At 43.4% G+C, this 23,341-nt stretch overlaps 1 protein-coding gene across 1 annotated transcript in view; it reads left to right on the top strand.

Annotated features, from left to right (window-relative positions):
* Positions 1 to 23,341, top strand: part of LOC137428338 (uncharacterized) — a 116,633-nt gene that overhangs the window by 67,743 nt on the left and 25,549 nt on the right. The window contains exons 57-70 of the mRNA XM_078779076.1: positions 44 to 229; positions 322 to 501; positions 598 to 783; positions 8,612 to 8,797; positions 8,887 to 9,072; positions 9,162 to 9,347; positions 9,432 to 9,617; positions 9,707 to 9,892; positions 9,982 to 10,167; positions 10,258 to 10,443; positions 10,536 to 10,721; positions 10,814 to 10,999; positions 12,062 to 12,259; positions 19,552 to 19,752. Coding sequence (XP_078635202.1) covers positions 44 to 229; positions 322 to 501; positions 598 to 783; positions 8,612 to 8,797; positions 8,887 to 9,072; positions 9,162 to 9,347; positions 9,432 to 9,617; positions 9,707 to 9,892; positions 9,982 to 10,167; positions 10,258 to 10,443; positions 10,536 to 10,721; positions 10,814 to 10,999; positions 12,062 to 12,259; positions 19,552 to 19,752 — 2,625 coding nt within the window. The remainder of the gene's footprint in view (positions 1 to 43; positions 230 to 321; positions 502 to 597; positions 784 to 8,611; positions 8,798 to 8,886; positions 9,073 to 9,161; positions 9,348 to 9,431; positions 9,618 to 9,706; positions 9,893 to 9,981; positions 10,168 to 10,257; positions 10,444 to 10,535; positions 10,722 to 10,813; positions 11,000 to 12,061; positions 12,260 to 19,551; positions 19,753 to 23,341) is intronic.

Raw genomic sequence — 23,341 nt, forward strand, 5'->3', positions numbered from 1 at the left:
ATTTTGCTCTCCACCCAACATCAATTTGATCGACTGTGTACAGGTGCTTGAAGCCCAGCTTTTGGCTGCCCAGATGCACTCTAAGGAATTGTCAATTAAACTTGAGGAAGCACAATGTCTGCTTGAGGAGAAGGATGCCCTCAGTCTGAGCCTGGCCAAAAGTATGGATAATGAGAAAAGGATGCAGGAGGAGGTTCTCCAACTCCAGCACCAGGTCGAACAATCGAAGGTAAAGTTCCTTGTGTTCAAATTACTTGGTTCAATGGGCTTGTCATTGTTCACTTTCTGCCCGACATTAAATTGACTGACCGATGTGTGTAGGTGCTTGAAGCTCAGCTTTTGGCTTACCAGATGCAATCTGAGGAATTGACAAATAAACTTCAAGAAATACAGACTCTGGAAGAGGAGAAGAATGCCCTGCGTTGCAGCCTTGCCAAAAGTATGGACGATGAGAAAATGATGCAGGAGGAGCTCCTCCAGCACCAGGTTGAACAATTAAAGGTAATGTTTTGTTTTCAAATTACTTGCATCAAGGGGTTTGTCATTGTTTGCTTTCCACCAAGCACCAAATCGATCCACTGGTGTGTGTGTGTGCAGGTGTTTGAAGCTCAGCTTTTGGCTGCCCAGATACACTCTGGCGATTTGTCAATTAAACTTGAGGAAGCACAGAGTCTGCTTGAGGAGAAGGATGCCCTCAATTGGAGCCTGGCCAAGAGTATGGACAATGAAAAAAGGATGCAGGAGGAGCTTCTCCATATCCGGCACCAGGTCGAACAATCGAAGGTAAGGTTCCTTATTTTCAAATTACTTTGTTCAAGGGATTTGTCATTTTTCGATTTCCTCCCAGCAGAATTTTCCATCTTGAGACCAATTTGAAAATCGTTAACCATAATCGTTTTGGAATGCAAATTGGAATCATGGGCATGGAGGAAATACTGCAAATATCTGTGGATGTGACTTAGCGTTGTCGATATCCGATCATTTCCTGTTTATACAAGCGAGGGAATGCAGTGGATGTATAAAACACACACACACGCACCCTTCAACTTTCTGCAAGAAATCGTATAATTTATCTTGTAACCCGGAACCAAACTAAGAATATGTTTATAATAGCCATCACAGCTTCTGTTGCTCCCCCATCTCTTCCCCTCTCTCTCCACCCCCCAACATGGTTAATGGTAAATATCATTTTTTTACTTGCTCTGTACATTCACAAGTCCAAGATATGTCCTTCCATTGGTGGGATAATGCTTATATTAGGCCAAGAATTGGTCAAAGGCATCCCGCAAAGTTCATTGCTCATCTCGACTTTGCTGATGACATCGCACTTCTTTCCATGAGTATGAAAAATGCCCAAGCTATTCTTTACTACGATAAATTGATGAGTGTGTGTCATACTTTTGGTGTCATACCTTTGGTGTGTCATACCTTTGGTGTGTCATACCTTTGGTGTGTCATACCTTTGGTGTGTCATACCTTTGGTGTGTCATACCTTTGGTGTGTCATACCTTTGGTGTGTCATACCTTTGGTCGTATACTTTTTTGGTCTGTTTATTACATACATCTGCTTGAGGATTGAGGATACATCTGTTTATTACATTGAAGCCTGGTGTTGGGCTAGCGGCTAGGGTGCCAGCTTAGGATCCTGGGTTCGAATCCCGGTCGATCGCTGAATTAACGCCAGGGGGGTTGACTCAGCCTGTCATCCTTCCGAGGTCGGCAAATTGAGTACCAGTTCACTGGTAATTCCCTTTGTCGTAAAAAGGCAACAAAAAGGGTTGGCGGCAGGAAGGGCATCCGGCCATAAAACATTGCTTCAAAAAGGGGACCAAAAAACAACAACAACCATGGTCCCCGAAAAAGGCCAACCCCCGCTTGCGGGGAAAAATGGCCTCTAAAGGTGGGGGTTTTTTTTAATTACATACATCAATTACGTACTATTCAAATGTACCTTTTTAACCCTTTCAACTGTTGACACCTTCGACCTTGGAAGACCCCTTTAACACTTGAAACCCAAAGTCCCCCGAGGACTCAGAAGACCCAAAAGTCCATGAGGACCCAAGGACCAAAAGACCCAGATGACCCAAAAGCCCCCGTGCACCCAGAAAACCCAAAGTCCTTGCTGACCCAGAAGTCCCAGAGGACCAAAAGACCCCCCTGAGTCTGGCAGGCAGGCGCAGTATGCTTCAAGGCCGTGAAGACCAATGAAAATATGGTCCATGGTCCATATGGAAAATATGGTCCCCAAGTCTCCTTAAACAGCTACCAGTCAGGTAGGCCTTAACCTTAACTCAAAACGGAACTTATCTCAATCAACACACTATCAGTCGCAAACAATACAATCCAAGTCTGATATAAGCATAAAACCTGTAAGTGACTCAAAAAAACAAACACCTGGGTTCATACATAATTAACTTGGGGGTGGGGTGGGGGTGGAGGGAGGGGAGTGGGGTGTAAGACTTAGAGATCAGATATGAATGGCCTGGATAGCTCATAACAAATTCGACAGTTTGGTGATCAAACTTACCAGAGAAGTTAACAGTAAACCTCTTCAGGGATGTCGTTGAAAGTATACTTTGGGAACATGGACCTTAGTGCAAAAATTCAAAAGCGTCCCAACGGAACATATGACATAACCCCCTTAGGCACGTCAGAAACCTACCTTGGAGGAATTCCACCGTGCTTAATGATATTTGTGGTAACCTCCACTGACCTCTGACACTGACACAACCAGCAAACAAAGGGTTCAATTCACAGGTCACTGTTGTTGGGCCAAGGAGCAGGTGATTCCATCCCTCATCTTTTGGATGCCCAAATCGTTAATATTGAAGAGTGGGAGGAAGTTGTTCTTCCCTGACATTATTGATAGAGGCAGATTGATATTCAGGCCGGCTATCTTTGGATGGCAATCCCCACCAGAGACGTCTGGGAGGAGGTTGTGAAGTCCGTCTTGGCCACAACCACAAGATATTTTAATCAGTTTCCCCCATTTATTGATGCTTGTTGCAAACAGGTCGAGCAACATTTACTGCAAAGGGACTTGACCTGTGCCTTGCTGCCTCAAAAAGTTAGGGGGTTTGATTTATGTATACAGACAGACTTCAACATTTGCAGACCCTGTGTATTTGTGGTTCAGAACGTGTGACGTGCTTCTACATTTGTGCTTTGCGTTTTCACAGTAAATCTTTGTTATTATTATTATTATTATTATTATTTTTAACACATCAGGACTGGTCTCCTACATCCACCGCCGCTGATATTAATTCAGCCTTGGAATTGCTCCACAGAAACCTGCTCTCTCATGCACATATTTATCCATATTGTCTTCAATTTATCTTACCCGTTCTCCCGCTCTTGGTACTTTGAATCTTATGGTTGAAAGTATCACAATCTACTATTTCCAGAAGAATTACAAAGGCTACACTGCAAGATGAAAACCTCATGAGCACCAAAAATAGGAAGGCCAGATTAGAATTTGCCAAGAATTACAGAGGCGAGCCATATAGTTCTGTAACAATTTTATGGCCAGATGAGACCAAGATAAACTGTGATGGAAAGGTTAAAGCATGGAGAAAAGAAGGGAATTGCATGTGATCCAAAACGTACTACCTCATCTATGAAGCATGGTGGAGGTAGTGTCATGGCTTGGGTTTGCATGGCTGCCTCTGGAATTGGCTCCCTCATCTTTATTGCTGATGGAACTGATGAGCAGCAGAGTGAATATGGAAATGTACAGAAACATTTTGTCTGCTTCACCATGCAGGAAGATAATGACTCAAAACACACTGCCAACGCAACCAAGGAGTTCATCGGGGGGGGGGGGGGGGGTGGGGGAGAATGTGGAAGGTTTTAGACTGGCTACGTCAATCTCCTGATTGAAATTCATTGGAGCATCAAGCATTTCACTTGCTGAAGAGGAGACTGGAGTCAGAGCCCCCCCCCCCCCCCCAAAACAAACAACTGAAAATGGCTGCAGTAAAGTGTTTTGGCAAAGCATCTCGAAGGAAGATACCAAGAGTTTGGTTATGTCATCGAGTCATTGGGATTGTTGTTGGTCATTTTGATCTCAAATCCAAGTTTCTTGAGTGTAACAAATTTGACCACTGATCCATTACTTTTGGATGTGTGTCTGTTTTTCCTGGAAAATGCCACAAAAGTCCGAACCATCGATATGGGGGTATTGTTTCAATGTAAGGGGTGGGGGTAGGATCAGGGCATTTCAATATCTGCGAATGTCGATGAAAATCCCACGAATCTTGATGAAATCCACGAATGTATGCCATGTCATTGTTTCAGTGGGGAAAAGGGGAATAAGTTAGAGGTTCCTGCCGTTTCCTGATTCACAGGGGATTTTTTTTTTGATGTTTAAAATGTTTTTGACTGTGAATTCATATCATTACAGTTGCATAGAAAATACAAAGAGTAAAAAATGAAACACCAGGTACCATTTCCAATTTATTGAAGTAATGCACTTACAGTTTATTAAAAGTGGTTAACCATACCATACTGTGAAACTAAAAACAACAGAAGGTACTGTTTAAAACTTGTAGTTCCACAAACACAACTTTTCAAATGATAATGATGAAGGATTTTTGACGTGGTACGCAGAAAGTGGTAGATGCGGTGTGTTTTGCGGTGTGCGTGGTATGCAGCAAGTGTTTTCATTCTATACAGCAACTCGTGGGCGTTGCTATGTTACGTAGCTTGGTGGGACATTCCGCGAAGCTCGCTCATTGTGTGGCTAAAATATTTTTGTGGCTGTAAAAAGCCGTGAAAACGAGAAGCACACGGTTGCAAATGTAGAAGCAAATCGTGCTCGCAGCTCATGAAAAAAATATTTGTGTTTTTTTTTGCCCGCTAAAAACCACATTTTCATAAGACACAGGGCCGCAAATGTAGAATCGGGTTTCAATTTGTCAGCCACAAATATGCGGGGTCTGCAAATGCGAGGTCCGAGCGTTACATACATGAACAAGGTGAAAGCAGGATCGGACATAGGGAGACAATTCTACAGTAAGGGGACAAATTAATGCAGATGGATGATCAGCCTGGATTTTGGAACTGTGAGCAGGTGAGGGTCTCTTTAATGTAACACCTGAGGGGGGAAGGGTGGGATCTCGGGAAGGGCAGAGTTTGAGAGGGCAGGAGGAACGAGGCCAGATGTTTTTTGTGTACAAAGTCGAGGCTCCTATATGAGCTAACACACATAACGTATCACAAATGGTGGGGGACAGGGAAGCGCAACAAGAGTTGTGTACATGGACATCAGGAGATCTGTGGAAGAGAGCGCTGGGGAGAGGTACATGGGATAAACAAGATGGACACGACAAGGACTTTCATGAAAGAAATCAGAATTGGAAGGAGGTAGATTTAGGGTGGATTAACGGGGGTAAAAAGATCAAGGTTTTGGATGGGGAAAGATAAGAGATGGTGGCAGACAGCTGTTTTGAAAACCTGGCAGGAAGTGTTGGATTGAAGCGAGTGAGGGAGTGTTGTTCTTGAGGTGGGAAAAAGAGCAATGAATGAAGGTGAACAGAGTCTTGGGGGTTTCACGAGAGTGGAGTTGCTGGCAGACCTTGTACATTCTGCAGAAATATTGGGAGGGGGGAGGGAGAGGGAGGGTGTACAGACCCAGACAGGCAGACAACGGGGTGCAAGGCCGGAGAGGAGGTGGTAGTAGACAAAGACCACCGACCTGCCTGTGGCGAGAGAGTGAAAAGCCCTCAGATTCAGCTTCATTGTAGGAGATTCTGATGTTTCTGAAAGGTTTGGTTTCCACAGCATGAAGCCAAGCAAGGTGAAAGGAGGAGCACCAGTCGAGGGGAGAGCAGTATTCCATTGAGTTGTGGATGAAAGCCTTGAAAGTGGTGAGGAGCTCAAGTGTGCCAAAGAAGGACTTCGCAGGATGGAGGATGCCCAGTCAGCAACTTGCTTTGGAGGCCAGCTTGAAAATGTGGTTTTCCCAGGAAAGATCATGGCAGATAGCGAGACCCAAAAGCTTGAGTGACAGAACTTATTTGAGGGGATTGTTGAGAAAGTCGATGGGAGGTTTTTCCAGAAGGTCTTTTTGAGAATGTGTGATTTGTCAGGATTGAAAGACATGTTCTACTTGTTTGACCAGTTTGTGATATTGTCCAGGTCTGCAGAAAGGGAAGCGGCTGCTGCCTCTCGATCTGAGGGATGAGATGTGGAGCGGCAGAGAGTGGAGTCATCAGCAAAGAGATAGAGAGGATTTTCCAGAGAGTTAGAGAGATCATTAATGAACACCAGAAAAAGCACAGAGCTCAGAACACTGCCTTGAGGAACTCCAGCCTGGACAAGGAAGGAGAAGAAAGGGTTGCATAGAGAGTGAAATGTTCACTATGACAGAAGAGGAAGTCTGCGAGCCATGAGTGGAAATTGCCATGGATACCATAAGTGGAGAGTTTGGTGAGCAGGGTGGGTTGCCAGACCGAATTGAAGGCATGATGTATGTCCAGGGAGACTGCTCTGATTTCCTGTTTGACATTGAGGCCCTCCATCCATTGGTGAGACAGCAGAAGCAGCATGGCCAGAGTAGAGTGACCTGGTCTGAACCCAAATTGATAGTCAGAGATCAAGCCATTGGGGAAGCGGAAGGATTTGATATCGGAAGCAGTGATGGATTCCATGATCTTGCTGATGATTGGGAGCATGCTGATTGGTCTGTAGTTGCAAAGATCTGTTTTGGCAACTTTTTTTTTTTGTGTAAAGTGGTAATGTTGGCTGATTTCCAAGCAGATGGCAGATGATATTGAGCAAAAGAGGGTGAACAGAACAGAGAGGGTGTGAAAGTGCGGCAGAACAGGATTTTAGGACACGTGGGCTGATGCCGTCTGGTCCAGTTGCAGCATCAGAGTCGGGGTTTGACAGAAACTTCTCCACCTTGTCGGGAGAGAAGGACAGAGTCCAGGAGCAGCTGGGTTCGACTGGGTAAGGTGGGTACAGAGAGAGATTGGTTTGGGGCACAAGATTTTGAAGCAGTGTTGAAGCATTCAGCTTTTTCATGAGCAGTGTCAGTTGTGTAGCCGTTTGAGGTATGGGAAGGGATGGAAGGAGGACAAACGGCAGCCACAGATTTGACCAGATGCCACCAGGATTTGGAGGAGGGAGACAGGTTTCAGCGTTCGGTCTTGAGAGTGGAGGGATCTTGTTTCCTGGCTCTCCTGAGTGTAGACAAACTTGTTCCAAGCTTTGTGGAAAGAAGTGAGATAGCCTTCAGTTGGGTTTGCCTTTAATGAGGCGAAGGCAGGTTGTTTCGGTGCAACTGCTTCACCACAAGATTCAGTGTACCATGGACGGAAGGGGATGACGACTGAAGAGGACATGGCACAAATCTGTGCATGATGGCAAATTTCTTTTGAAAAATTCCCAGGATGAGTGTCAGACAGCCGAGTTGGGAGACCTGTTTAGGAGTTTGATGGCTGCTTTGAAGACCATGCCAGTCAGCCTGAATGAAGTGCCAGACTTATCGGTGCTTGGGTGGCTCTCTGAGAACAGAATGGCCAAAGAGAAATATCGACTTTAACAAGAATATGGTCAGATGAACTGATTGGAGTAAAGAACAGCGGACATTTGCCAAGAATCTAGTCATAACAAAGTCAAGAAGAGATGATGTACTGTTGACTGAGATCCGGGTTGGGAAGTTGACAGATTATTCCAGTCCCAATGAGCCGCAGAAGTCCTTTGCTGACGTATCTTGGCAGGTGAGAGGGGTACCCACTCCCAGCCAACTGGCGTGATGATAATTGAAATAGTTACATACGAGGAAGATAGAGTTTGGATGAGTGGATAGAAGTTGGTCCATGTTGTTGGAGAGCGAGGTGTAAATGGAGTCATCACTTGGTGGACGGTACAGCATTCTCATCAACAAAAGGTTGGAGTGGAGGGGAAGCCATAGCCAGAAGTACTCCTGGGGTGTGTGTGTGGTGGACTAAGGGCAGTGCAGTGCATTGAGAGTGACGAATAGAGTGCAACAAGTAAGGATATTTTTGAGGATGACTGCAGAGTTGAAGTGTGTTGAAGTTGTTCTCTGTTTTATATAAGCTGATATCTGGCTTTCCCATATCACATGGAGTGCCATATGAAAGCATTTTATAAACCAATGAGCTCAGTCGACAGAGAATACCCAGACGTAAACCTGGCCTTTGATGCCAGCTTCATGATATGATCCTTCTATGAAAGGTTGTGGCAGTTATGAGGCCAAGTTCCAGGTGCTGAATCTCTTCTTGTGGATGTCCGGAGAAAAGCATAGGATGGTTTGATTGCTGATCCTTGTGCAGAAAGAGTTTGAGAACTTGTGACTTGCCAGTGATGAAATCACCATGGGAAGTCGATAATCAGCGGCTCATCTTGTCCAGATTTGCTGGAAAAAATTTCAGCATGGCCCAGCCTTTCAAAGTGATTTGTTTATTTATTCACAAGGAATTTATTGTGGTTCTGCACAGGATGGTGTCCACAAAGAATCGGCCATAAATTTAGATGAAGACTAATACAAGTCTCAATCCATTATTAATTGCATTCAGTTGATTGAAGGTGTTGGTTGCCTCTTTCCTGCCACCTAACATGAACACCATTTGCTGCCTTTGTGCAGGTGCTTGAAGATGAGCTTTTGGCTGCTCAAATGCACTCTGAGGAATTGTCAAATAAACTTGAGGAAGCACAGAGTCTGCTTGAGGAGAAGGATGCCCTGAGTAGGAGCCTGGCCAAAAGTGTGGACAATGAGAAAAGGATGCAGGAGGAGCTTCTCAAACTCCAGGACCAGGTCGAACAATCGAATGTAAGGTTCCTTGTTTTACAATTACTTGGCTCAAGGTGTTTGTCATTGTCCACTTTCCATCCAATATCAAATTGCTCGACTGTGTGCAGGAGTTTGAAGCTCAGCTTTTGGATGCCCAGATACACTCTGAGGAATTGTCAATTAAACTTGAGGAAGCACAGAGTCTGCTTGAAGAGAAGGATGCCCTCAGTCAGAGCCTGGCCAAAAGTGTTGACAATGAGCAAAGGATGCAGGAGGAGCTTCTCCATATCCGACACCAGGTCGAACAATCAAAGGTAAGGTTCTTTGTTTTCAAATTATTTGGTTGAAGGGGCTTGCCATTGTTCACTTTCCCCCTGACATAAAATTGCCTGATTTTGTGTAGGTGCTTGAAGTTGAGCTTTTGGATTCCCAGAAGCATTCTGAGGCATTGTCGAATGAACTTCAGGAAGCACAGAGTTTGCTTAAGGAGAAAGACATGCTGAGTAGCAGACTCACCAAAAGTATGGACGATGAGAAAAGGATGCAGGAGGAGCTTCTCCAACTCCAAGACCAGGTCGAACAATCAAAGGTAAGGTTCCTCATGTTCAAATTATTTTGCTCAAGGGATTTGTCATTCGCTTTCCACCTGATATCAAATTTCTTGACTGTGTAGGTGTTTGAAGCTCAGCTGTTGGCTGCCCAGATACACTCTGAGGAATTGTCACTTAAACTTCAAGAAGCACAGAGTCTGCTTGAGGAGAAGGATGCCCTTAATTGGAGCCTGGCCAAGAGTATGGACAATGAAAAAAGGATGCAAGAGGAGCTTCTCCATATCCGACACCAGGTCGAACAATCGAAGGTAAGGTTCCTTGTTTTCAAATGACTTGATTCAAGGGGCTTGCCATTGTTCACTTTCCACCTGACATCCAATTGCCTGATTTTGTGCAGGTGCTTGAAGCTGAGCTTTTGGATTCCCAGAAGCACTCTGAGGCATTGTCAAATGAACTTCAGGAAGCACAGAGTTTGCTTAAGGAGAAGGACACACTGAGTCGCAGACTCACCAAAACTATGGACGATGATAAAAGGATGCAGGTGGAGCTTCTCCAACTCCAAGACCAGGTCGAACAATCCAAGGTAAGGTTCCTTTTGTTCAAATTACTTGGTTCAAGGGGTTTGTCATTGTTCGTTTTCCACCTGATATCAAATTTCTCGATTGTGTGTAGGTGTTTGAAGCTCAGCTTTTGGCTTCCCAGATACACTCTGAGGAATTGTCAATTAAACTTCAAGAAGCACAGAGTGTGCTTGAGGAGAAGGATGCCCTCAGTCAGAGCCTGGCCAAAAGTATGAGCAATGAGAAAACGATGCAGGAGGAGCTACTGAAACTCCAGGATGAGGTTGAACAATCAAAGGTAATGTTTTGTGTTCAAATTACTTGCTTCAAGGGGGTTCTCATTGTTTGCTTTCCACCGAGCATCAAATTCCTCGACTTGTGTGTGCAGGTGCTTGAATCTCAGCTTTTGGCTGCCCAGAGGCACTCTGAGGAATTGTCAATTAAACTCGAAGAAGTACAGAGTCTGCTTGAGGAGAAGGATGCCCTGAGTCGCAGACTTGCCAAAAGTATGGACAATGAGAAGGTAGTGCAGGAGGAACTTCTCCAACTCCAGGACCAAGTCGAACAATTGAAGGTAAAGTTCCTTGTGTTCAACTTGCTTGGTTCAAGGGGTTCGTCGTTGTCTGCTTTCCACCCGACATCAAATTTCCTGACTGATGTGTGCAGGTGGTTAAAGGTCAGCTTTTGGCTGCCCAGAGGCATTCCATGGAATTGTCAAATAAACTTGAAGTAGTTCAGAATGTGCTTGAGGAGAAGGATGCCCTGAGTACGAGCCTGGCCAAAAGTATGGACAATGAGAAAAGGATGCAGGAGGAGCTTCTCAAACTTCAGGACCAGGTCGAACAATCAAAGGTAAGGTTCCTTTTGTTCAAATTACTTGGTTCAAGGGGTTTGTCTTTCTTCGCTTTGTAACTTACATCAATTTGCTCAACTGATGTGTGTAGGTGTTCGAAGCTCAGCTTTTGGCTGCCCAGATACACTCTGAGGAATTGTCAATTAAACTTGAAGAAGTTCAAAGCCTGCTTGAGGAGAAGGATGCTCTGAATAGCAGACTCACCCAAAGTATGGACAATGAGAAAAGGTTGCAGGAGGAGCTTCTCAAACTCCAGGATAATGTCAAACAATCAAAGGTAAGGTTCCACAGATGGGTTCATTGGATGGGAGAGGCAAGGAAAAAATTTAAGGTGGGCAGTGAGCTGGGATTGTTGTAGGTTTAACCAGAAGGGTGTTGCTTGAACAACGTTGTTCATCCTTGAGTTAGTGGGAAGGGTTAGAGGACTGAGAGCAGAGGAAGCAACCTTGGAGAATCGATGGTCGTGGATAACAGAGACCACCAATTTGCCTGCAATGAGAGCAGCAGACCTTGTACTGCAGCATCATCGTAGACCGGTACAATAATTTTGAACTCTAGTTTCCACAGAATTCACGAGAGTGTTGTGATGCTGCCACTTTTAAAAGAAACTTGTTCGTAGTTTGTTATTCAGTCCCCACCACATGCCTCAAAGCAGCTCTTGCCATTGGGCAGGTTTTGTTTCCATAATGTTCGCACTGCCTTGAACCTGTGCATTTTCCATCATCGTCACGTGATGTGACGTTGCCGTTTGTGCCGTAACTCTGCAGCGGAGCTGGATTCCAGGGACATCTGGCCTTGTTCGTAGCACAGGCTTCCGCATGCTCAATGAGGCCAGATGATGTGCCGTTGTCAATGTTTTATAATGCATATTTTTCCGAGAACACCATTTTTGAAACCACCTGCGGGGTGCTCTTTCTTAGATGTTTTGCACAGCAGTTGCAAATCTAGAATATTGATATAATCCCTTTCAAAGGTATCTATCTTGTGTTTCTTCCACTGGTGATGGGCTAACCACGAAATACATGTTTGTGAAACTGCTTTCGAGTACTGATGCGTGGACCTAGAACTCATGAATCTGAGCGAAATGCCAGTTTTATGGTTTCCTTCTTGGCCGAATTGCCATAATCCAATGTAAACTAAGCTAAAACGCAGTTATTGAAAATTTACCGCAATAAAATTTGCAGAGGAGAAATTGCAATAAAATTCCTGACTGCAACAACCTGACCTTTTTTTGTTTTTCTATTTTTTTTGCCCATGCTATAAAAATGACCGCCCTTTGTGACTACACACGTGTCCTGCGATAACTTGAACGTTTGAATTTTTGTTGTTTTTGCTGCAGATATCTGACAAGTGGCAGGCAGAACTTGAGGAAGTGATGGTTCGGCGGACTGAACTTCAGCGAGAGAAGGATGTATTGGTCTCAAAGAACCACTCCCTCGAGCAATCCCTGCAAGCTGTGAAAGAACGTGGAAAAATGCTGGAGGAGCACAAATTAGAGCAAGAAAATAAAATCCAAGCAATGAAAGACGAGATTGTGGTAGGGTTTCTTTAATTTTTGTTTATGCCTCCATTGTAAATGTATTTTGGGAATTTGGCCACACTATTGCTTTTATACAATATTTAGGCTGGCAGGATGGGCCAAGCCTAGAGGTACTCACACTCACTTCTGAGCTGTCTCACTTGAGTTTGAATCCCGGCCCCGCTGGAAACTCATCATGGTGTTTCACAGGCAGGGTGAATAATCAATGTGTGTGCCGTCCCTTGGATGGACGTTAAACTTGGTGACCCATCTGCCAGCAATTGTTGGTTCACATTAAATGTCCCACGGTTTCCTTCGTGAAGAGTTTGTGAGCTGTTGTTGGCACCATGAACAAATTTAAAATTCTTTCCCTAACCAGCAGAGGGAATTGCATCAGCGGCACAGCCGCACCCTCAGCCAATGATGCTACCCCGCACGCAGCCTTGTGCCGCATACAAACAGAGAAGATGCAATATCTGCGAAATAACGTTTCATTATTCGGATGTAACTTTATTTTCAAACTTAAACAAAATGCATACATGCATCACTATTGACCTGGTGATTGGATTTTTCTCGAACTCTGTTAATTTTTGTATGATACAACTACGTCTTTTGAATTGATTTAATGGAAGGATGTTTGTTCTTGCACAAGTATGAAGCTCATAAGTAGTGAAGCAGATATAACTATGCAAATTGTCACCTTTTCATTTAAAAAGGTGAAGTAGTGTAAAGGGTTTAGCTTTTTTTTATCCACTTCAATCGGTGATTTGATGGATAAACTGCGAAGGTACATCAGGATGGCAATGGAGAGCCGTTGTGATTCCTCATTTTGCATGTGACCGTCCAAAATGTTTTTTTTGTTCGTTTTTATTTGGTTTTTCTTCTTTTAATTTATTAGTTATTTATTTTTTTAACAACTCAAAAAACTTTAATGTTCTTGCAAAATACATGGCTAATATTTCTGTCTTGAGAACCGGAAAAATCAACCTTTTAACGTACTTGCAGATGCTGTTCTTTGCAGTAATGTAATCAAATACTTCCTTGGCAATCTATTTTGTTGTTTTCTTGTCTTTCCACTTACAGGGAGAAGAGATGTCCTGTTTTTACTATATATATATATATATATATATATATATATATAGTTACGGATACGGGGGACGGCTCTCCCGTTAGCAAGGGGTGATTAGCCGCTTGTCCTGTTAAGCTGGCCGTCTCCCCGGTCCTGGTACTTGTAACGCCCTCCCGTGGGATGGAACGGATCAGGGTTATGGGTCCAGGGTTTATCCCGAATACCTTTATCCGTCCCTCCGCAGAACAGGGAGACAAGTACCGCTCGAACCCCGGTTTTAGATGGACTAGTTGCCGAGCGGTTTTAGCAACCCGAAGTTCGAGCCATTAACAGTACTAAACCCGATCCTAAACGTTGGCCGAATCGTGCCACAGGTATTCAATGAAGGAAATCACTAAAGCGACCGAATGTGGAGAAGAAGAAGAAGTATGAAGAACAAATATGATTTATTGCGAACTATTAACAAGACCAAAAATAACCAAGGAGAATGGGAAGGATAAGAAAATAACTGAACAGAAAGGAGCAAGGAGACACAGTGCAATATTATTAGCTTATCTATGAACAGTCTTACTTATAACCCCAAGACAACATGAAAGACGGACAAACGGGCACACTTACACGGGGGAAATGGCCGATTGGATTGAATGCCAGCAGGACGGGGCACGGTCCAGGGAGGTCGCTTCGAGAAGGTGTCGGGGCCGGTGGCGTGATGCTGGTTTTTCTCGCGTCGATTCCGCAGTCAGCAGGGCCCAAGATGACATGAGGCGGCGCAAGCTCCAGCGCAAGGGGGCAGCACGTTGAGGCAGTCTGCGCACGTAACCATTCGTGTCCGCTTCTGTCCTATAAAACCCCGCGCTTGCCCTTTTATGATGTGCTCTTGGGATCAACCCGCGGGCGTTGGATCCGCCCCTCGGTGAGCTCGCCTCGGCCTTTATTGGTGCGAGGGCTCACCGATCCCGTCCCTCTTGATGAGGCGTTGGCAAAGCCACGCCTTGTTCCTCGCACTTGGCTGACTCCCCCCCCCGATGACGATGGTTCGGGGCCACGCCCTTCTCCGAGGTTACCTCGTGCGTAATGGAGTCAAATGCAGCAAAGTGGACGGGAGATGAAAATGCAGCAAAGTGGCTAAAGGAGTCAATTTCAGCAAACCTGGCAAACCTGGCACTTGGAAGATGCCATGGGGTGTCGGAGGGACCTGTCTTATTTAATTGATGCAACGTAATGAACTAGTGGATCACAGAACCTTCAACTACATTTACTAAGGACATAACTAATGAGGGAAATCATAGATTTGCTACGTGTGTGCGATGGCCTAACTACAGACGACCTTTTATCTTTGACACTACAATTGGAGGGTGATATTTACAAGATTTACAGCATACAAAAGGGGAAAATTTACATCAAATTACACACACAATTCCCAAATCCCCAACTATATATATATACTGTATATATATATACATATACACACATACACACATAGATCTTGTTCTTTTTGCTTTTCCTCCTTTTTGCACTTTTGTTTCTCTCGCTCTGTCTCTCGTATTCCTCTATTTCTGTATTTATATTTTATATAGGAGGTATTTATCCCTGGTGTTGGGCTAGCGGCTAGGGTGCCGGCTTAGGATCCTAGGATCCTGGGTTCGAATCCCGGTCAATCGCTGAATTAACGCCAGGGGGGTTGACTCAGCCTGTCATCCTTCCGAGGTCGGCAAATTGAGTACCAGTTCACTGGTAATTCCCTACTTGTCGTTAAAGGCGGCAAAAAGGGTTGGCGTCAGGAAGGGCATCCGGCCGTAAAACATTGCTTCAAAAAGGGGACCGAAAAACAACAACAACCACAGTTCCCGAAAAAGGCCAACCCCCGCTTGCGGGGAAAAAATGGCCTCTAAAGGTGGTTATAGGAGGTCTGCCAAAGTTGCAGCATTGAAGGAATATATAATTTTATTGTAAACATACCGATTATGTTTAGTGGTCACTTTCAAGGTAATCTCCATTCGAGTCTATACACGCTTACCAACGTCGCTGCCATGTTTCAGAGCACTTTTGGAAGTCGTTGTCAAAACGGCCATTTAGTTAATTGGTCTTGGGTCTCTGGATCTCTTATAAAAATATTTAAAAACCACCTTTAGAGGCCATTTTTCCCCGCAAGCGGGGGTTGGCCTTTTTCGGGAACTGTGGTTGTTGTTGTTTTTCGGTCCCCTTTTTGAAGCAATGTTTTACGGCCGGATGCCCTTCCTGACGCCAACCCTTTTTGCCGCCTTTAACGACAAGCAGGGAATTACCAGTTATGTTGTTGTTGATGCAAATGTTATGGATCTCTTATGTTGATGCAAAATGAATTCCTTTCACTTGAGTTTCAGACGTTGGTCAGATTGGACAAACATTCTCACCCTTTCAACATTATCGTCCATTTTGGAAATCGAAGTGCACGGTTAGGATGCCCAAACATGCATTTGCTTCCATTCTCCGTTGTGCAAACCCTTTGACAAGCTGAAATACATGTGATCTTGACATTGCATCTTCCCTGTAACCCAGCTTCAATTTGTTGAAAAGATCCGTGCCATTTTTGTTTAGTTTTACCAAAAACCTGATGATATTCTTTGTTCCATAAATATGTTCATCTTCAGAACATTTTCCACACTTAATTTTACAAAATTCCTGCAGAGCAACAAAACGCATCCAGTTGATACAACGGCTAACACCATTCTGTCGGGAAGATCACGATGCACATCCAATTACGAAACGAAAGCCCGTGCTGCCACCTGGCGAGAAAAATATCAGTCCTGGAACTTTGTCAGAATGTGTGGGTGTTGGTGTTTGTTCTCTTTTCAACAAATTACAAATGCACAACATTACTTTTATTCTGAGCCGATATTCAAATTTTGTCAAGGTACTGTGTGGTCCAGTAAACCTCGGCCATCTTTTAATTTTTAACTAACCTGGAACGAAGTTCAGGGGAGCTTATGCGATGGTGCGTCGTCCATCCGTCAGTCCATAAACACTTGAAACTTCGTCTCCGAAACCGCTGATGGGATTGTGACCAAATTTGGCACAAATTATATTTGTTATGTTGTGACTAAAGTTTGTTCAAGGCATTTTTTTAAAATTGAGGTAAGGTATAAGGGGGTCTACTGGGGATCAAAGTAGATCCAGGTTTGCATCTTCCTGGAACTGTCTTGGAACTTTGGGTGGGTTTACTTTGGCTCCCCAAAATAGTTTTTTTTTTTTTTTTTTTTTGTACACTGCACCTTTCCTATGCCATCCCCAGGTGCTGCATAACGTCATTGCCGGGCACCGAAGGGGCTTTGGCAATGACGCATGCTGAAAGGGAGTACTCAGTTTTCACACTGGTTGTTGTACACCGCACCTTTCCTATGCCATCTCCAGGCGCTGCATATCGTCATTGCTGGGCACCCACCGTATGGGGCTCGGCAGTGACGCACGCAGAAAGGGAGTACTCAGTTTTCACTCTGGTTGTTTGTTTTCTTGCCTTCTTGTTTGTTTATCTGGGCGATATCTCAGCCATCCTTTGAGCTGGGAAGCTGAAATTTCGGCACAATTGTGAGTAAGTCCTTCGTCAAAAACTATTTTTTGTTTTTTGATTAATCAATTAATTGAGGAGTTATTTAATTATTAACGATTAATTAAGTACTTATTTAATTAATTAACTTTCTTTTCTCCTCTGACCATCAACTCAGGCACCTTTTGAGTTCGGAAGCTGATATTTGGACATGCCAATGACCAGGTGATTTGGCTGCAAAGGCTATTTTCGATTTATTAATTAATCGATGAATCAATGAATCGATTAATTATTTAATTCTTCGATTAATGACTTTTTTTTTTTTTAAAGTTAGATTGTGATGAAATGGTGGTGGTTTGTGTTCTATTAGCGAATTGATCAATTATTTAATTTTTTATGATTATTATTTATTTATTTTTATTATTAATTTATTTATTTTCTTTCTCATCTGGGCAATATCACAGGCACCCTTTGAGCTATGGAGCTAATATTTGGACATGACAGTGACCAAGTGATGTGGCTATGAAGGATATTTTTGATTTATTGATGAATCATTTAATCGATTAATTTTTGTTTTTTTTTTGTTTTGTTTTTTTTGTATACAAGATCGAGGCTCGTGAAAGAGCTAACATTAATAACACGAAGTCAAACCGACACAAAAAACAAGGGGAGCGGCAGACAAGATGGGGAGAGAGGGGGAAGGACACAAACAACATTTGAGAGCAGGGACATCGGGAGGACTTGGGAGGACTTGGGGGGAGGTGGGAGAGGTATAAAACATATGAACACTGCAAGGACTCTGGGGTGAATTAGCGGGGGTAGAAAAGATTGATGAATCAATTAATTATTTAATTTTTTAATACTGACTTATTTAATTAAATTTCTAAAATATACATCTTCGGATGAAGCACGAGTGGTTTAGTTATGCTATTAGCCAATTGATTAAGAAAATATTTTGATAATCTTTTATTGATTTTAATTATACAATTAATCAATCAATTATTGTACACCTCTCCCTCCCAATGCAGTCTCTATGAGCTGCACTGCGGTATTGCCGGGCGCCTGAGGCGCCCCGGCAATGCCGCGCTGTAGAATATTTAATTATTTGGCATGGGGCCGTGCACTTTGAATGTATCTGTACTTGTCTTTTATTGATTTTAATTATACAATTAATCAATCAATTATAATTGTACACCTCTCCCTCCCAATGCAATCTCTATGAGCCGCGCTGTTGGATATTTAATTAATTGGCATGGGGGCGGTGTACATTGAATGCATCTGTACTTGTTTTGTTTTTGTTTGAAGTCTTATGATTATGTTTGTACAATTCGACATGCTGTCCTGTCTTCTAGCAACCATTGAAATTGATTTAAATGCCTTTAGTCAGTGTAGTTCTGTTTATTCCACCAGGTGAGTACCCAGGGGTATTGTGCCTATTTTTTGATTTAGGCTGAACTTCTGCTTTTTGGGGGTCAAACGTGAAACACTAAAATGCACACGTTTTACCTTTTCTATTCCTCGTATTTGCGTCGATAGAGGTGAAATTTCCCACCACGAAAGTGATTTGGAGCACCCATTAATGGGGTTGCAGAAATATTTGATGGGATTTGTTTGCATGGTCAAATGCAAAATTGGCAAGGGGAGGGGTTGGGGGGGGGGGGGAGATCTTTGACTTGGCATGCCCCTGTTTCAACCATTGAAGACAATAATTGCCAAAAGACACCTGAATGCAACCCCCAACTGAATAAGGCAGAGAGACATTGGTGGTTTGGTGTCTTCCTTTTGATTTCCCGAAATTAATTAATTAATTTCGCAACAACATACCTTAATGGCCCAGCCCCTTCAGAATCGAGCAGTTTTTATTTCTGTCACAAAAGGTGGACGGAGGTTGTTTTCGCCCCTGTTTGTCTGTGAGCAAGATATCTCAAAATTGTGGACCGATTCTGAAGAAACATGGTGGGCAGGTTGAGTGTATAAAACCACCGTTTAGAGGCCATTTTTCCCCGCGAAGCGGGGGTTGGCCTTTTCGGGGACCGTGGTAGTTGTTGTTTTTTGGTCCCCTTTTTGAAGCAATGTTTTACGGCCGGATGCCCTTCCTGACGCCAACCCTTTTTGCCGCCTTCAACGACAAACAGGGAATTACCAGTGAACTGGTACTCAATTAGCCGACCTCGGAAGGATGACAGGCTGAGTCAACCCCCCTGGCATTAATTCGGCGATCGACCGAGATTCGAACCCAGGATCCTAGGATCCTAAGCCGGCACCCTAGCCGCTAGCCCAACACCAGGTTGAGTGTATGACAGGGGCAAATTGATTCGATTTTGGTGAAGATTCAGATCTGGATCCAGATACTAGAATTCTTTAAGTGCTTCTTCACCGCTTCGAGTTGGGGCAAAATCGATATATAGCATGTTATTTCAAAAGGTTTTGGACGAATTATGACAAAACTAGGTGGATGAGTTGGGTCGGTAAGAACAAGCAGATTCGATTTTGGTTCAGGTCCGGATCCAGATCTGGCCTATCAGTGGGATGTTAAACGTAAACTGTTCACCAGGTGTAGGTATGCTCTCTACTGAGTGCCATTTTGAGCTTTCATGCTTGCGAAGGTCCTGTTTTGATTATTTGTGAACCTCAGTCTCGTAAGAGTTGAAATTCGGTGAAGTATTAGATTTTTGGTTTGTTGGGTTCACTTATTGTTATCTTGACATTCTTTTGCAGCGTACCTCTGGGTTCAAGCAAGAAGCAGATGTATATTATCAAGGACGGTTAGATGATCTTCAGAAGAAATTTGAAAGCTTGTTCTTCAAGAATGATTCTCTTGAGCAAACCTTGTACGATGAGAAAAAGCACCGGGAGGCTGTGGAGGCAGACAAGTGGAAGCTTCAGAAAAAAGCCAAAAAGTTGGAAGTTGAGCTGAATGTAAGTTTTGATCAGTTTGTTAGCTTTGCCCTTCCCAAATGCTTGGTGTGATTGTTTAACATTGATTGCATCCTTGAGCACAGTTCCACAGTTCTCATGTCATGAATCATAAGAGGATTTACATCTGTTTTCAACCATAACTTGATTGTGTTACTTAAATGTGGATTATATCAGTTATCCGTGCCCATTAACGAGTGCGTTTCCTTGCACCTCCCTTGGTTTGAGCTATGCTGCAAGACCGACACGCCCGACAAGCTCGCCCAACTAGCCTTCTGCACAGATCATATAGTTGTGACATAGTTGTAATATTTTTTTTTCCCGTCCACTTTAACTTAATTTTGTTTCAACCTTTAATGTGCAATGTGCATTATGCCCAGGTTTAAGGACAAGTGACCTTTGCTTTTCCAGTTTGTGGAATTTAATCACCCTCTGTGTATTTCTGTGCATTGTTCTCAGGTCATATCTATTATCTGTGATGGCTATTCTGTTGGTTCACATATTAATTAATTATTTGCAGATAAACTCTCACTATGTATGAACCATTACCGACGTTATTATGGGACATATGGATGTGGGAATTTATTGGATAACTCGTCAGCCTCACATGTTCCCGAAGGAACACTGGAAGCTATTCTGGCTGTGCTGTATATCAGTGAGTGAGTCCGCACTGCTTCTCAGATCTACTGTAATGTTTATTCCCTGGCAAGGCTGTGCATTGTAAAATGCTCTGTTCTCTTCAATTAGAAACGAGATTATTGTAGATTATCTCGCCATCAAAGTTTATACCAGGTGTTGACGTACTCGTAACGGCTTTTAATTGGGAAATGAAATGAACAATGGACCAATGGTTGTCTGCATGCCTTCTCAAGAGTTTCCTCCTCCCCTCTTTTATATCATAGATATTGCTTCGAAGCGCTTTCGAGCAAGTAAACCATTTTGTAATAACCAGTACATTACGTACTGTTGGACCCCGCTATTTGAGGGGGACACATTCCTGGAAAGTGCCGTGAATTGTGAAACCACGAATGCTGGGGACATTGTTTCAATGGAAAAAGGGGGGGGGGGGGGGGGGACTGGTTCGCGAATACACGGGACATAGGGCCACAAATAGAAAAGCAGGTCGCAATTTATCAACAGCGAATAGCAGGGTCCGACTGTGGTGCCATTGAGCCCCAAGGCACATGATGTTGCATTTTCTATTGGTTTTCAGATTCATAACATACGATTGCTCAATATTTCTTTTCTTTTTTTCTCAGGTGGTTCTTGATGGTTAACGCACCAAACAATCTTCTTCAAAATGAAAGCATTCTCTAAAGTTGTGGAGACAAGTTGATTTGCGATGCAACTTTTTCAAAGGAGAAGTTGTTCGAAGGGGGTTCGATCGAACAATAGTGGGTGATTCTTATTTATTTAACTGGCTACATGGCACAGACGGGCATGATGGCAGGCCGTAGGTTGATCCTTGTGCCTTACAAGAGGGAAGAGGTATTGATTTATCAATTAAAAAGTAATTGGTGTGGATAGCTTCACACTTTTCCTGAATACTGCTCCCTTTTCCTGAAAAAAAAAAAAATATATATATATATATATATGTAGGGTTCCCCAGATATATATATAGATATATATATAAAAATATACATTGCTCCCAACATCTTCAAACCATGTACAAACTTTTGTCTCGATGTAAAATGAAGAAATAGTGTTGCTTGTGAAGGCTATTGTCAACCTGCATCAATGGACAGGTGGAACAAATTATGAATTCAACAGGACGTCAATCGTGGTGTGCTAACTGCTGTGGGAAGCAAGAAGCTGAGGTTTTGGTCATTGACCCTTTTTTCTCCGATGAGCAGTTAATGCCTGAAATGGCAACGTCTTCTTACTCCACACGACCGTTGGCATACCCCACTTGACGTCCTGTTGATTTCATCAAATGTTTTGTCAGTCCCATTCACTGATGAAGGTAGTGTTGTCATGTTGTCGTTTGTAGAACAGTGTCAATGTGAGCTGTGAATTGTACTTTGAAGCACTCGTTGGCGATCTATAAATTGTTCGTCTGCCACTGATAAAGGTTGTGTTTTCACCCTTGTCTCTGTGTCTGTTTGTCTGTCTGTGAACAAAATATCTCAAAAGGTTGTGGACGGATTTATACGAAATTTGGCAGAGAGGTAGTAGTGCATGTGACAATGACGAAATAGTTAGTTTGGTGAAAATCCGGATCCGGCTGGTAATTTTTTTTGTAAAGTGAGCACCATTGAGAGATCGGGCGAAAAGCGATTATATAACATGATACTTAAAAAGTTATGCACGAGTTTTGACTCAACTTGGTGGACCAGTTGGTTAGGAACAAGCAGATGAAAAGAACAAGCAGATTAGATTTTGGTTCAAGTCTGAATCGTGATCCAGCCTGTCAGTGGGATACAATACATAAACTCTTCAGCCTGGTGGAGGTATGCGCTCTACCGATTGCAGTTCTCGTTGGACAAGCATTCACTCGTTCATCACAGGTTGTTGTTTAATATTTGAAGTGACAAGATGTCACTCCCTTTGTCGAATGTTGCATTCAGAATGGAAAATAACTTCACCTGTCGACTATGCTGGCAGCATTCCCATATACAGTGCATTCACAAAGTATTCAGACCCCTTCACTTTTTTCAAATTTTGTTATGTTGCAGCCTTATGCTGAAATCGTTTAAATTCATTTTTTCCCTCGTCAATCTACACTCAATACCCCATAATGACAAAGAGAAAACAGGATTTTAGAAAGTTTTGCAAATTTATTAAAAAGAAAAAACTGAAATATCACATTGACATAAGTATTTATACTCTTTGCTATGACACTTGAAATTTAGCTCAGGTGCCTCCCATTTCTCTTGATCATCTTTGAGATGTTTCTACACCTTGATTGGAGTCCACCTGTGGTAAATTCAATTGTTTGGACATGATTTGGAAAGGCACACACCTGTCTATGAAAACACATGAAAGCCCACAGAATCTTGTTTCTCAATCTGAGAGTCCTTTAGGTGCTTTTTTGCAAACCAAGCGGGCTTTCATGTGTCTTTCATTGCGGAGAGGCTTCCGCCTGGCCACTCTGCCATTAAGCCCAGATCGGTGGAGTGTTGCAGTGATGGTTCTCCTTCTGGAAGTTTCTCCCATCTCCACACAGGATCTCTGGAGCTCAGCCAGAGTGACCATCGGGTTCTTGGTCACCTCTTACCAAGGCCCTTCTCTCCCGATTGGTCAGTTTGGCCGGGCGGCCAGCTCTCGGAAGAGTCCTGGTTGTTCCAAACTTCCATTTAAGAATTATGGAGGCCACTGTGTGCTCTTGGGAACCTTCAATGCAGCACCTTTTTTTTTTTGTTGGGTTCCCCAGATCTGTACCTCGACACAATCCTGTCTCTGAGCTCTGCAGGCACTTCCTTCGACCTCATGGCTTGGTTTTTGCTCTGATATGCATTGTCAGCTGTGAGACCTTATATCGACAGGTGTGTGCCTTTCCAAATCATGTCCAATCAATTGAATTTACCACAGGTGGACTCCAATCAAGGTGTAGAAACGTCTCAAAGATGATCAAGAGAAATGGGAGGCACCT

Source organism: Myxine glutinosa, chromosome 5 (assembly GCF_964187855.1).
Source record: "Myxine glutinosa chromosome 5, kmMyxGlut1.1, whole genome shotgun sequence".
NCBI lineage: Eukaryota > Metazoa > Chordata > Myxini > Myxiniformes > Myxinidae > Myxine > Myxine glutinosa.